Below are 15,882 nucleotides of genomic sequence, written 5' to 3' on the forward strand. Positions count from 1 at the left end.
GGATCCATTCCGACAAATGCATGTCGAAATGGATCCAACCTTAATTGAATATACCCCTTAACCTTTTTATCCCCTGGACTCCTAGAAATTTTTAAAAGCACAGAGCAAAATCCACTTGCGCCTCTGGTTTGTGCTGCAGCGTTGTTGTCTGCGAAGGGCATTGTTTAGTAGGACATGATGGTGGCAGTTGGAAGAGGGCAGACGTGTACACTGGATGCTAGGAGGAGTTGCACTGAGTCAAAGTCTGTTGTGTCAAGTACGGAGAATGGGTGTTGGTGCAAGATTATTAAGATGAGATTGAGGCGCAGAGAGCGTATGGTACTTTAGTACATTCCATTGGTGCTGTGGCGTAGATGTTCATTTGCACACGTTCATTGCCCAGCATAAAAAAGTGATTTGCAATGTGCACTCAATGCGTTTTGTAAATAAGGGCTTGGCGGGCATTCTGTATTATGAAACTGGGAAATGCACCTCGTGCTGTGGCTCCTCACTCCCACAGGGGTGGTATTCATGTGACCGGTGGTCAGGAGACCTCCACCAGAATCCCGCACCCTCACTATCCCGATGGACGACATGCCGACCAACAGGGACTATTTCCACTCGTGGGTGTCCATGACAGCAATAGAGTGGGAATAGAACCCGTGGCAACCACAGGTCGCCACCATGCCCGCAAGGGGCATGCTGCACTCGCCACCTCCCAGCCAGGATCCCGGCGTCGGTATGCTGACTGGCAGTCTCCTGACCACCGGTCAGCCATACTACACCCCTCTTACAGATGTGTTTCCACACTCGCTTATTCTCAAATTGTGCTAAGTAGCCCCGTTTAGTGCGCAACGTACATTGTGACTTGGCTGCACCAGATCTCTCATCCTAAGTACCTAGTACACTATGGGCTAGATGTAGACTCTTACCGAGACAGAGCAGGAAGTATACCATCAGCTGCCGGTGTTGGGGAGTGGAGATTTCTCCCCTCCAACGATCCCTGACAGCGCCTCGGCCTAATCTCGCCTCCCGGCCACTCCACTGCGCATGTGCGAGATCTTGCAACCATCGCAAGGTCTTCTGTGTGCAGCCTGGACCCCCAGCAGCTGTCGCAGTTATGTACACATATCTGCAGCAAAAGTGCGCTTATCATTTTTTAATACATCTGAATGACTTTCCGCAACCATACAATAGTGAGGTGAAATTGTTGGATGTTTGCAGACAACGTGGAGAGATGTGATTTTTCTTTACGTTATCTGCTTTCATACATAGCCAAGTTGGCGTTAAGCGTCATATTTGCGACGTACCCCATCTAAGATAATGGAGGAAAAAGTTCAGGAATCGCACCAGGTGTCTCGCGCCAAATGTGCAGAAAGGTGCTATCATGCTAAGACTTGTAGTTCCATACAGATAAAAAGAGAGAAAAAAAAGAAGAGAGCATGCGGATGCACACTCCATAGTACCAAGCACTGCTAATAAGAATAATTATAATAAACTCTGCACTCTAACTTAGAGCAAAATCAAGGCACTTGGTATAATGGCCCTCATTCTGAGTTGTTCGCTCGCTAGCTGCTTTTAACAGCCGTGCAAATGCTAAGCCGCCGCCCTCTGGGAGTGTATTTTAGCTTAGCAGAAGTGCGAACGAAAGGATCGCAGCTTGGCAACAAAAAAAGATTGTGCAGTTTCTGAGCAGCTCCAGACCTACTCCTAGCTAGCGATCACTTCAGACTATTTAGTTCCTGTTTTGACGTCACAAACACGCCCTGCGTTCGGCCAGCCACGCCTGCGTTTCCCCAGGCACGCCTGCGTTTTTATCTGGCACGCCTGCGTTTTTCCACACACTGCCTGAAAACGGTCAGTTGACACCCAGAAACGCCCACTTCCTGTCAATCACTCTGCGGCAAGCAGTGCGACTGAAAAGCTTTGCTAGACCTTGTGTGAAACTACTTCAGCTGTTGTGAAAGTACGTCGCGCGTGCGCATTGTGGCGCTTAAGCATGCGCAGAAGTGCCGCTTTTTTTACTAAATGCTGTGCTGCGAACGAAACCAGCTAGCGAACAACTCGGAATGACCACCAATGTTTGGCCAACCATATGGGCCCACCAACCAATATCTAGGTGACCTCATCTGGTGGGTTCCTAACACTAAGGTTCAAATCTAGGGCACCGGACCCGCCACGTCAACACAGGCCAGTCACCCCAAGGTACCACACTAGTGAGAGGTTAAAATATGAATAAGTAAGAAGCATAAGCTATGTGTTAAGAGTGTTACATAGTTGAGAGGTATTTCATTTGAATGCTAAAAGGTATTACATTGGTAGAAAAATAAGTTGCTAAAAAAGCGCAGAATTAAGTATTAAAAAATGCCCCAAAGCAGCCAGGCCACAATGACCCCGGGGGAACCAGTGCCCCAAACTCATCCCTAAAACTGACTGTTGGTATAGCCATAATTATGTCAAGCACCTCCATTTTGCTCTATGTAAGATTGCAGAGTTTATTATAATTATTCTGATTAGCAGTGTTTGGTACTGTGGAGTCAAGTCATTACCAGGGTGCAGGTGGGTGCACCAATTTGTAGGTCGAGAGGTTTTCCAAAGAAAGAACCTCACGTTAATTAATTAAGCAATATCAAAGATTGTGTTGGAAAAGTCTCCCAACAACAGTAGTGATAACATATTTCAATCAAAATCCCCAGCTTTAACATAACTTAAAGCTACAGGTGCGCAGTTAACCGTTAGCCGGTTGGGGTTTCGTGTGTATAAAAATTTACTTGGGAGGCAAATTGGAAAATACCGTAAATGTGTCCTCCTATCTTGATTTTGCATTTCATTACAACTGTTTCTTTGTCGCCCAAGGTGTTTTGGAGACCCAGATTAACAGACATGATCAGATGCTGAGTGTCCACGACATCCGCCTGGCCGATATGGATCTAAGGTTCCAAGTGCTGGAGACCGCTAGTTACAATGGGGTCCTGATCTGGAAGATCCGTGACTACAAGAGGCGGAAGCAAGAAGCCGTAATGGGGAAAACATTGTCGCTGTACAGCCAACCCTTTTACACTGGGTACTTTGGTTATAAGATGTGTGCCAGGGTGTATCTCAACGGAGATGGAATGGGCAAGAACACACACTTGTCTCTCTTCTTTGTGATCATGAGGGGGGAGTACGACGCACTGCTTCCATGGCCTTTCAAACAGAAAGTCAGTCTCATGTTAATGGACCAGGGACCTTCACGGCGCCATTTAGGAGACGCATTCAAGCCCGATCCAAACAGCAGTAGTTTCAAGAAACCCACAGGAGAGATGAACATTGCTTCTGGGTGTCCAGTATTCGTTGCCCAAACTGTCTTAGAGAACGGGACGTACATTAAAGACGATACTATTTTTATTAAAGTCATAGTGGATACGTCTGATTTACCGGACCCTTGATAATAGATAGTTAGGCATGCTAGGTAGAAGGCAAGGCCAGCTATGGGGTTTATTTTTCTACGTCATTCTTGAGACAGGAAGTTCCAAGGTTTGCATAAGGACCCGGTGTGCGCTGGTACAGATCTGACGGAACAAGGCTGTAGGGTCCGAAGCACAACACGCAACATTCTGTGCAGAGACGGATCGCTATATGTTGTGATAAATGAGAATGGCGGAAATTTAGTAAAAGTAGTGTGACCATTGTGCAAATTGAGATTGAAGTCTACATATATATTTTTATTTTGGGGGTTTGGGGGGAGGTGTAGATCGGGGGCTGGGGGGGATGAAGATTAGAAATGTGGAGCAAAGTGTATTTTCATGATAAATTTGCTCAGGGTTAGTAATGAAAGTTTGTCCAAAACTGATAGATCTATATATTTGGATTATTTTCAAAAGAAAAGAAATGTAGGAATGCCATTGCAATATGTTAAAAAAACAAAAAAAACAAATCTACAATATATATTTTCTTCCATAGATTAATTTATTCCAGTTAACCCATTAGGTGCTAGATTTGGCCATCATCACACTGCATGGAAATGCATTAGTGACATCGGCTTCAAATGGGTTGATGGAATTTCTAAAAGTCCCGCAGGACCACCCTGGTTAACCCCTTCCGCAAGCCAGGACAGTTGCCTTATTTAGTCTTCATTGTCCCATTTGGTACTATGTGTTCACAACCAAGTAAGTCAGCGTCCCTCGGAATCTCATTTTAGTCTCGATTTAGCACTAATCGTGAACATCATAACACTTTTATTTTTCTTGGCGGAGAGTTCTTAGCAGAACGTAGCAGATTTGTTACTTTTGATAAGAAACGGAAGCTATCCAGTGTCTTATTATTTCACTTTTTTGAAATGTTAACCAGCTTCTTGTCGTAGGTTATGACACAATTACCAGTTATCACATTTTACAATCGTTCTTTGGATGCTGTGCATCATATACAGGCTTCGAGTTTTCACCCTAAACTAGGGCATTTGTTGAACTTTGGAGTTCTCAATAAATGATTAACATGGTTCCTCTGGCTGTGCCTAATGCATCTGAATGACTCCACGGCCAGTGATGCGAAAGTGAAACAACATTCCGGATACCTTGAGCGGCAGCCGGATTTAGTTAATCATGTTTACATTGGGGACCTTATTCAGTGAATGTAGCTTTGATGTCTTACCAGCACAAGACTCTCAATTCTTCTTTTTTATATGCGTGTGAAATACTAGCATTGGGATTGCATGGAAGACATGCTAGGACTTGCAGTTCTGCAACGCCTGGCGAACCATAGGTAGCCTATGTTTGAGTTAAAGGTACAAGGAAAAACACTAAGGTGTCTATTCATTAATAAATTTGATGGCCCGGTGCAAATTATGGATCCAACATGCAGTGGATCTAAATCTACTGGAGCAATTCAGGGTGGCTTTGGTGCTAGGCAGAGCTGCTCCAAAAAGAAGCTGTCCCACTATCCGTAATGTCAACAGTCTTGCTGCCAGGTTCCGCCGTGCGGGGGTACTGCGCTTACAAGATTTTAGGGCACGCCTGGAGGCCAGAGGAGGAAGAGGGATCAGAATGGATCCCTTCTTGTAATCTGAATCCCCTTCAGTAGGAATGGGGTGTAACTCGGTGGGCTAACAGCATTTGCCGATGAATAGTCTTCCTCATACTAGTGTATGGGAGCATGGAGCATGTGCTGTAAACAGGAGATGTCTGTGATATCTCCTGCATTGTGGCAATGGCGAATGGGTCCATTACTCAAAACATTCGGTAACTACTCTTTCTGCGTGTATGACTGACCCATTCATCTTAATGAATAGGTCCCTACAACACAATTCTATAATGGATAAAAAGCCTCTTGCAATTATTTGCAGAGGTCTGTGTAATTGAGGTTCCATATTGCGACAGAATGTGAAATTATTTTAAATGTACTTTTGTCATTTCATGTGCCACCCACAGGCCATAGCAATTTCCTGTGGGTGGCTGTCACCATTTGCCATTTCCTGTGGGGTGGCTGTCACCATGTGCCATTTCCTACTGGGGTGGCTGTCACCATTTACCATTTCCTGTGGGGTGGCTGTTGCCATTTCCTGTGGACGGCTGTCACCATTTGGCATTTCCACATGGAGGGGGGTGGAGAGAGTCTAATGTAAGACAACTTCTATAATTTGAGCTGGTTGGTTGGTACATTATCACCGTGCAATTTATCACTTTCCAAGGCCTGATAAAACTGGACCATTATCTCTAGTCACCGTAGATACCTGAAGTAAACAGTGTTTACACCTTTACAGCTTTGGGTAGCCCTCCCCACCACCTCAATACCCACACCTAACAGACATCACAGATGGGGTTAAACACACAATGGACAACACCATAGGTCAAATGGTTGAACCTTCATATTTAGTGAGGTTGACCAGTGATCACTTCTGGTGATTGTGAAGCAGTTGTTGTTTTGACACATTTCCCATAAATTTCTGGGAACCTAATATAACAAAATTTATCCCCTATATACTATATTTTTTGGGTTGTCTTTTCACAATGGCCCAATTGTCACCTCCTCCTGTCTTGCAACAGATTTTTGTTGTCCCTGCCTGCTAACAGTGGAGGTAGCCATTTTGTGGGATATACCTATGTTGATGACCATGCAGCCTGTCTCCTCACTAGAAACCAGTGGCATCTCAGACTGCCTCATGGTACTTCCTAGTGACTTTCCAACCTGGATATTTGTCCAGCCCACAAAATGGAAGCTTTCACAGTTCTACAGTCAGAAATGGTGTCATATGACAAGGGGCATTTTAAAGAGGAATGACCAAGCATGATGTAGACCCCCATGGACCTTGGCAGCAAACAGTACTAGTTTGGTGACAAACCTACCTGGTTTTGTAAGGCAGTGTTCTTGGGGTCTCTATACTAAGCCTTGGAAAGCTAGAAAGTGGATGGAGAGAACTACCAACCATCGAGCTCCTTTCATTTTTCAAACCCAGCCTGTAACATGGCAGTTAGGAGCTGATTGGCTGGTAATGTATCTCTTTCCACTTTATCTCTCTCCTAGGCTTAGTAGATAGACCTCTAGGGCCCTTCAGTTTCTACAGGGTCCTAGGAGCAATAGGTTGCCTAATGAATGAGCTAGCTCTGGGCATGTTCCTTGCCCTCATACTTGCCTACTGACCAGCAAGCTGACAACAGCATAAAAGCCTACACCATGTGATGCGTGGCGGGCAAGTTATGGGGAGACAGGAAAAGTAGACCGGCCCAATTGGGGAAGCTCGTCTGTTTTAGCTCCACCTGGTGGCTGATATGTCATACTACTGCATTGCAAGCACTAAACTAAGGACAAGTTATCTGGAAATTGATAGCATCAGCCAATCGGTTTCTTGCTACCATGTTATAGGCCGTGTTTGAAAAAATGACAGGAGCTGATTGGTTGGTGCTCTCTCTCTCTCCACTTTATCAATTTCCAACGCTTAGTACATGAGCTCCTAAATCTGCAGTGTCGGGGGGAATTTCCAGTGTTGGCCTCTGTACCTTCCATAACCACCAGCACCAAACAAAAAATACAATGAAGCTCTGTGGGGACACAGGCTGTCCCAAGATTCTCCTCACAGCCCTGAGAGTTATCATTGACTTTGTCATGCATTATAGTGTGTGTATACTGTATATATAGGTGTGTGTGTAACTGTGTATATGTATCTGTGTGTATATACAGTATATATCCAAACCTGTAATCCGGCACTGTGTGCGACAGTGAAGCTGGTAACTTGCTACCGGTGCCTTCCTTAGGGTAGTGAGACCTCCATATACAACATTACAGAAGAGGCGGCACTCGGAGACCTGAAGAAGAACGCAAAGTAATTAGTCATTTATTGTGTAAACATCGGTTGGGATATAATGAAGTCCAAGTGTGGCGGCTGTGCGGGATGCTGGCTACACTCGAACGTTTTTTTTAAAGCAGCAATCATTTACAAGATATGGCTTAGTCTTGTAAGTGATTGCCCCTTTAAAAAAAGCCACCCGTGTTCAGTCGGCATACTGTACGGCCTCCAATCTCTGATTTCATTACATCCCGGCCATCATATACATTTGGGGGATGTAAATTATATTTAGACAGTAAATTACTTTGCAGCTTTCTTCAGTCTCTGAGAGCCACCTCTTTGTCGTGATTACAATATATATATATATATATATATATATATATATATATAATGTGTGTGTGTTCAGCAACTTAACTGCCCAACTCTAAGGCCAGTGTTCTAGGAGGGGACATAGAATAATCCCGCTGATATGTACAGGGGACAGCTTCTATAGCAATGGGGGCAATAGAACAAGATCTTATTTTATTTTTTTATAGACATTCAAAATATATATATTTCCTATATATTTTCAATGCGCAAGATATTTTGTATATTTAGGTTCTTGAAATAAGAGTAATAATTGAAAGAATTCATTTTGTTGTACCCAAAATGTAGCCTCGGCACCACCGTCCTGTCTCCACCGTCACGGTAACAGGATGAGGGCAGGAGAGGATTACTGATGTAAGGGCTAACAGCCTGTGGAAAATTGCCACCTGGCAATGTCCAATTGGGTGCTAAAGTCCCAGTGGTCAACTGTTCCCTCATAGCCTTTTCCGTACAGGGCAATTCAGAGATATGGGATTTGAATGGTGGATTGCCTCTTAGGGGTCTATTCATGAAGCAGTGAAAAGAGTGGAGAAGTGAGCCTGTGAAGAAGTTGCCCATGGCAACCAGTCAGCTGCTCTGTACAATTGTATAGTATGCAAATTATAAATGTTACTTCAATGCTGATTGGTTGCCATGGGCAACATCTTCACTGGCTCACTTCACCAGGAATAGACCCCTAAGTCTTTTGATGGCAGCACACCACTGGCTTTTTGTAAGTACAACGTGTGCAACTGGTTCCCGAAGGCAATTCATGTATTAAATATGTCTGTTTGGTATGCAGTTTCGCTGCCATTGGCACTGGCAGTTTTTACACCTTTGACAATGAGTATGATGCCTTAGGTGCAAAAAGGAAGAAAGAAAATATATAAGGCTGTCTGATAAAATGGTTTTGATACCCTCTCTGGGGAGATGCGTTACCTGGATTGCCATTGTTGTTCTGTTGGAACAATTCTTACCTTTTGCTTCCTGTTCACCTCCTGATCTTCAAGAAGACACTAAAAATATATTTATTATTGGGTTAGGGCATTATTATTGATTTTACCTGGTCACAGACAAATCTTGCGCCCTGCTAATGTTCCCATATGATAGATACAGTAGAACGGTTAGATCTGTTCACATATTTTTGCACAACAATAGTGGTAAAGCCCTAGCCTTGAAAACCTTAGTGTCTTGTTGGGGAGCCATCCTGTGTGCACAATAAATGGCTTAAACAAATGTATTATTTGTTTTTTTGCTATGGACATGTGACCTAATGGCGGCAGCCATTTTGTTTGGGGGAAAAAAAAATACTTTTCCACCTTTTGGTTCTTAGTTGTCACTAGTTCCTGGACATATGATTAGCCAAATCTGGTCAAGTCACAAAATGGCTGCCTCCACTGTGTAAATCAGGCATGTCCAAACTGCAGCCCTCCGGCTGTTGAGAAACTACACATCCCAGCATGCCCTGACACAGCTTTTGCATTCTCTGACGGCAAAACTGTGTCAGGGCATGCTGGGATATGTAGTGTCACAACAGCTGGAGGGCCGCAATTTGGACATGCCTGGTGTAAATTAAGGGTCCACTTTACCAAACTTCCTGCGGGTTATCTGCATTATTCCTGGAGATGATCAAACCACCGCTTGAGCAGTGGGATAAATCCCAGGGTACAGGAACACTGTTGTGCATTATTTTCAGTCGCTGCACACAAGTGTGAACACTCTCTGTGTGTAGACGCTGCTTCCATATCACATACAGGTCAGTTGGTGCTCATTTTAAAGGAAAAGCCAAAATTTGAAGAGCTCAAGATTCAGCAAAAAAAAGAAAAAAAAAAAGAAGAATTTAAAAACCAAAAGTAGTGGACTTTGAAATTTAGTTTAAAATGCACTGTATGTGTGTGTGTCAAAATAAGGAATATAAATGTATTGTCCGAGTCGTTCTGAGTTTTTTTTTAAATATTTCAGCCTTTTAATTTTATTTTTTTACTTTTTTTCACTTTTATTTATTTTGAAAGGTTTTTAGTTGAACAAATTTTGCACATGTTCCAAGTTATGTTTAATACAGTATACGTATGTCTCAATTCAGTCCCAGAGAGCTATGGAAATGGCTGTCTTTTCAGGAGAATGTAAATATATCCCTATCAACTATTTCCTAAAATACCAGTTTGCAGTGTTATCTGTGTGTATAATGTATGTATCCTACATTATACCGTACTCTGGGCCTGAATCATGTTTGTAAGTAAAGCAAAAAAGCAAGCAGCTGGGCAACACCTTGCTGCACTGCAGGTGGGGCAGCTGTAACATGTGCAGAGAGATAGGGGTATACTAACTAAAGTGCTTGTTTTCAAATGTAGAGATGTTGTCCATAGCAACCAATCAGATTCTACTTATCATTTATGTAGCACCTTCTGGAAGATAATAGCCAGAGTCTGATTGGTTGCAACAGGCAACATGATCTCCACTTTTGTAAACCCGCACTTTAGTAAATATACCCCATGCTTACCTACTTTCTGGCAGCTCTCTCCGGGAGAGGGCTGCCAGGTCGGCTCAGTGGAGGGCCGGGGCGGGACAATGACTAGAAGAGGGGGCGGAGTGGGGTGGAGGTGGGATGAGGGCGGGGTTACCTCGGCACAACATTTAAGCCACGCCCCCGCTCTGTAATGCCGCTACAACCGGCATTTTACAGCAGGGGGCGTGACTATGATGATGCGATTCAACAAGAATCGCGTCATCGACTGTACGGACCGCCTACTTTTCACTCAAAGTGGGCGGCTGGGCAGGGGGGAACAGCAAAATCGGGAGACGTCTGCTTTTCCGGGGTGCTGGGAGGGTCACCCGATTTTCAGGAGCCTCCCGGCCATTCCGGGAGAGTAGGCAAGTATGATATACCCTTAGATCTGGGTGGGGCGTGTTCAAACATAAATCTAAATTGCAGTGTAAAAATAAAGCTGTGGGCTACATGCGAAAGCAGCTAGTATTCACCCTGCACAGAACAAAATATATATTTGCTCGCAACATGGTTTGTTCCAGACACAGGTACCTTTTTTTTTTGTTTTTTTTTGCTTTACTTACAAATACGAATCAGACCCTCTGTCTTTAACTTCATGCAAGCTTCCTGCATTCTATTCACCCTGGGTATCATAGTATTAAAATCTATCCTTTTATCCACTGAGCTACAGTAATACGGTATAGGTACCTCTCACAAAGAGATTATTACCTGTGTCATAGGAGCTGCCGGTATGAACGTTTAAATAAACATGACTTTTATTTGGCGTCTGTCACCTAAAACCATGGGATGGAGGGGGGTTGGTGAAACTCAATAGTCGAAGCCCCCTTTCAGGGCCAATAAGAGCTGAACAGGACACCGGTACTTGGGGGCGGGGGGGAAGGATTGGGACGAATCCGGGAGGCATAGCAACGCCCCTTCAAAAAAAATAAGCTAAAAAAAGATGTTCCTCTCAGGAGCCTGGGCAATCAGTACTCCCCCCTCCTCTTCTTATCTTCTTAGCCCCACCGCCGTCTTACGACCCGTTTATATATATATATATATATATATATATATATATATAAACAAAACGGGTCTTAAGATATATATATATATATATATAAACTCTCCCCCTGCAGCATTCTGGGCTAGACAGATTGTGAAACTTGTAATTACAGGAAATGCTGAATTCCTCATTAATATTAACGATTGGTTGCTTATTACCATATATGTAAGGAAGCAAACCTATATCTGCAGCTTTGCGTCCTGCACTTGTGACCGTCCCACCGGATCCTTGAAACTGAAAGCATGGCCATTAAGTAGCCACTGTGGACTGAATATAAACTGCTATTGTAATATTGCTTTATACAAACTGTGTAATATAAAATATATTTATATACTTGAAAATGATGACAGCCAGTGCTATTACAGTGAGCGATCAGGGAATGTGTATCTTCTGTTAATTTCCGTTCTGCAATTGATGATGTAATGTTAAGCGTATACGAATGAAGGCAATTGGCCTTTGTGTACAATGCTGAGAATTGCCCTTTCGTCCTGCAAGAAGGTGCACTGAGAAGAGAAGATGTTCTTTGCCGGGGTGTGGGAATGCAATCAATTCTGTGTTTCAATCAATGGGAGTAATACGTTTCAGAAGTTGGGTTGTCGAGGATGGCCAAAAAATCAGCACACTGTTCCCTGAAGAAGTTTGGTGAGGTGTGTAGACAGTACATAAAAAAACAAAACAAAAACCAATGCATGTATTATATAGTATATTCAGCCAATCACTTAAAATCTACTCAGTGATTGGCAGAGTGATTGCCCAATGACTGCACTTTCAGATAAGGCAGACACACCCCAATCTTGCAGAAAATGGCAGACATGAACACTCTTCTCAATGGCAGACTTCGTTGCATGGTGCTGTTGACTTAAGGGATAATTCTCGTCTGCAGACTGGCCCGGATTTGTGGAAAGGCCCCGGTGGTCTGGGAGCATTGGGTGTTACTTTAGTGAAAGCCGAGGATAAGGGGTAGTACAGAGAACATAGCTTGGGTGGGGGGGGGGGGGGGGGGGGGAATGACACAAATTCTGGCCGGTTTGCAGATAGACTCCTATAAATGTGTCTTAATGTACATGGAGGAAAAAACGGTTGTTGGATTAGTTAATTCTCGTTAAGATAAGGGATGTCACCGCTGTTATAAATAGAACTTTTATAATCTCTTATATAACCTATCTGTAATACTTGCTATCTCGGAGTGACTGTATTTTGTATTAACAACAGCTACAAACAGGTTTCTGTTCCAAAACGTTGCAATCCTATTTTCTCTCTACAAAGATGGACAGAAACCTTTATATGATTTATTGCTGAGCTGTGTATGTGCTGGCTATTTATTTGTAACGTCTTGTACATATACATAATAAATATAGGGGTTTTTTTTTTAAATAAGGTGTTGTGTGTTTGTGTGTGTGTTTGTGTTCTTTCAAGTCACGAGTTGGAGCGTCTTACAGTTTCTGCGGAGTGGCGTCAAACATCTTGTGGACGGAATCAGTTAGAGCTTGCCTACACACTATGGGGGTTATTCAAGTTTGTTAGCAAACCAAAAAAGCACACTAAAGGGCAAATCATGCTGCACTTCAGCGGCGCAGATGTAACATGTGCAGAGAGAGTTGCAGACAATTGGATCAAAATTTGGATTTCACCTCCAGTGTGTAGAATTTAATAAACTACAAAAATGGTCCTGCCACTTTTTACCGTATCTGCTACGGGCGCTCCCCGGGTAACATCAAGAACCATGGATTCATATTTACTCACATTAAGACGTCTCAAATTTACATCTGTATAGATTTACCAAATTTATAACACACATTTTTATTTACAAGGGAAAATGTTTTTAATTGAATATCTCTAGGAGTGGAATATTAATTGTTGGTTCAGCTGTGATGTACCATTCCAGAATGTCCACAATATCGCTACTTTTCCCCAGCACTAGAGAGAGAACGAAAAATGATGTTCAGCAAACGTTGATGGTTAGAGGACGATGGTGAGATTGCAAAGCTTTTCCACCATCAATGATTTTGTACCGTTGTTTGTTCATTCAGCTGCTCCGTTCTGATTGGTCTGGGCCTCTCAGAGAACACAGTGATTACTCCCAACTACCCCTACCGAGTCCGCCACTGTGTAATTCACTCCACTCTGACATTGGGCTCGATGCATCAAATGGTATTTTGCGGTCAAACCTTTGAAAATGCCGTTGTTGGAGGTTTGGCTGCTTTTCGCATATACCGGAAGAGCTGTCCTTTGTGATTTTCTTCAAGCATGCAACATTATTAAACACTGCTATGTATGCGATGAGTGGGGCGATGCTGGTCGCCTTAAGGGTCGCCTGATCAGGTGACTCAGATCTCTGGTACACACCATGTAATAGTTTGAGCAGCAGCTCACAATTTTTATTTAGGGTTTTTTCTTTATTTTGAATCTTTATTTTTTTTGTCTTGCGTCCTATTGGATATTGGGGGTCTTGTACGTTGGTACCATGGGATATAGATTGGGTCCACTGGAGCCTGGCTCTTTAAAACTTTTAGTGTATGTATGTGTGTGCTGGCTTCACCCCTCTATGCCCCTCCTACCAGACTCAGTTTAGAAAAATGTGCCCTAGGAGCCGGGTGCACTTCTCTGGAGCTCCATTAAATTTGATTTAGTTTCTTATTTTCAGGTAGCTTTGTGTGGCAAACAGACTACCTGCTTCGTGGGACTTAAGGGGGGTACTCACGGAGCGATAATCTAAGCAATCTGATTAGATTGCTTCGATTTTAAGCATGATCGCTCCGTGTGTACCCCCCAAAGCGATAGCGATGTGCAGCCCCGCGCATCGCTATCGCTGGTGCTAGATTGGCCTGCAATGCAGGCCAATCTAGCAGGTAACTCATTTCACCCACTGGGTGAAATGAGCGGCCCCCCTGTCTCCCCCCGCACGCTCAGCACACATCGTGCTGTGCTGAGTGGTGGGAGAGATATGTGCTGAGCGGTTCGCTCAGCACACATCTCTCCCACATCTGCCCGTGAATACGGGCCTTTAGAGTGGGGACTGAACCAACCTCCTGAGGGTTAAAGGTTCGTAATCCCAGCTGACAGGACACTGAGCTCCTGAGGTGCTGATCACACATCGTCAGTATGTGTGCCCACGCCAGCAGCTAGCCGCCACCCTCGACAGATGCCGAAGACCAGGTGCAGTGAGTGTTACACCGGGGCCACGGTTAGCGGGTCCCCAGTGCAGTTTGGCGGCATGTCACGCGGCGGGCACGGAGAAACGGTGCCCGCCGCAGACAAACTGGCTCAGGGCTTTTGCCCCGCAGTGCTCACTGTCTTTAAGGCTTTGTGTGGACTGTTTAATGCACTTCTCATGTGTTTTACTACTGTGGCCAGTATAATCTTTGTGAGGGACCGTGCGCCATTGCAAGGGGCGGGGCTTCCCGGAGCGAGACCAGCGGCGGGAAGGCGCCATTTCCTGCTGCTGCGGATCACCAAGGCTGCATGCACGCTGCTCCTCCAGGACCCACTCTGTTACAGACTGTTAAAACTGGTACCAGGGGGCCATAGACAGGGGGAAGCACGCCAGCGGTAGCGCCGCTGCGCTTATATCACATACACTTATTTTCACACATTGTGCTGCTGTGTTCTGTGTGCTGGGTCCGCTCCTCGGTGTCACTCCAGGGGCTCTCTAGGGTCTGTGTGGGGTGTTGGTCAAGGGACTGCGCTGTAGTTTTCTTGTATAATGTCTCTGGACATGGTTATGTGTGCTGCTTGTAATACTACCTCATCTTTAGCGGGGTCTCATGTGTGAGCAATGTTATCTTATCTCCTCAAGGGCCCAGCTCACAGGCACCTGACTGGTTAGATAGCTTTAAGAGCATGATTCAAAATGTAAATTCTGAATTGGCTGCAGCTAAAAGAGAGAGACAGGTGTTAAAACACTCCACTGATTGTGTGGCTAAAGCAGCAGATTCCAAGAAGGCTTCTCAGCCCCCTCTAGTGGCTTCACATAAAACGCTCACTGCCACAGGTTTTCCAGTCTGATTCTGATCAGCCAGATGTGGATGATGATATGGACGAGGACAGCTCTCTGTCCCCTGGGGGGGGGATTCTCTCATTTTTGCTGTTAGAGGTCCTCCACATACTAGATCAGGAGGCGGAACCAGATGAGGAGTTATACGTTAATGTTAGACCTAAGAGTTCAGCTACCTTTTTGGTGTCTAAAGAATTACCGGTAAACTCCCTGGCCAGGGAGGTTTGGTTAAACCCTGATTAAAAAAATGTAAAATTCCTCAGAGGTTTTTATCTACCTGTCCCCTTCCAGCTGAGGATAGGAAGGTTGGGGAAAAACCCCCCTCGGTCGATACATCTGTATCTAGACTGTCTAAGGAATTGGTACAACATATACAGGATGCTGCAAATTTTATGAGCGAGGCTATTAAGAAGTTAAGATAAATGTCCGCACTACTGCTATGGCGGTCTCAGCACGCAGAGCTCTGTGGTTACGTCAATGGTCAGCGGACGCTGATTCCAAAAAGGTGTAGAAAAACTTCCCTTTACAGGTGATGCCTTATTTGGAGATGAATTAAATAAGTGTATCTCCCAAGCAACGGCGGGTAAGTCTACCTATCTGCTGTCGGCTGCGCCACCTGCTAGACGTTCTTACACCGGACCCTCCTTGCAGTCCTTTCGTGTGGCAAGATTCAGAGGCAAGGGCCGAGGGATCTCCACCACTTCCAGAGGATCTCGTGATAAGTCCCGTAAACCTGCACCTGCTGTCTCCCTGGACCA

At 44.5% G+C, this 15,882-nt stretch overlaps 1 protein-coding gene across 5 annotated transcripts in view; it reads left to right on the forward strand.

Moving 5' to 3' along the window:
- The window catches only part of TRAF3 (TNF receptor associated factor 3), a 146,608-nt gene extending 142,912 nt beyond the window's left edge, over positions 1-3,696 (forward strand). For all 5 annotated transcript variants that reach the window (XM_063948484.1, XM_063948481.1, XM_063948480.1 and 2 more), the window contains one exon: positions 2,836-3,696. In XM_063948484.1, the coding sequence (XP_063804554.1) occupies positions 2,836-3,407 (572 nt within the window). In that variant the 3' untranslated portion in view covers positions 3,408-3,696. The remainder of the gene's footprint in view (positions 1-2,835) is intronic.
- Positions 3,697-15,882: the final 12,186 nt, after the last annotated feature.

The sequence above is a fragment of the Pseudophryne corroboree genome, chromosome 12 (assembly GCF_028390025.1).
Source record: "Pseudophryne corroboree isolate aPseCor3 chromosome 12, aPseCor3.hap2, whole genome shotgun sequence".
Taxonomy (NCBI): Eukaryota; Metazoa; Chordata; class Amphibia; order Anura; family Myobatrachidae; genus Pseudophryne; species Pseudophryne corroboree.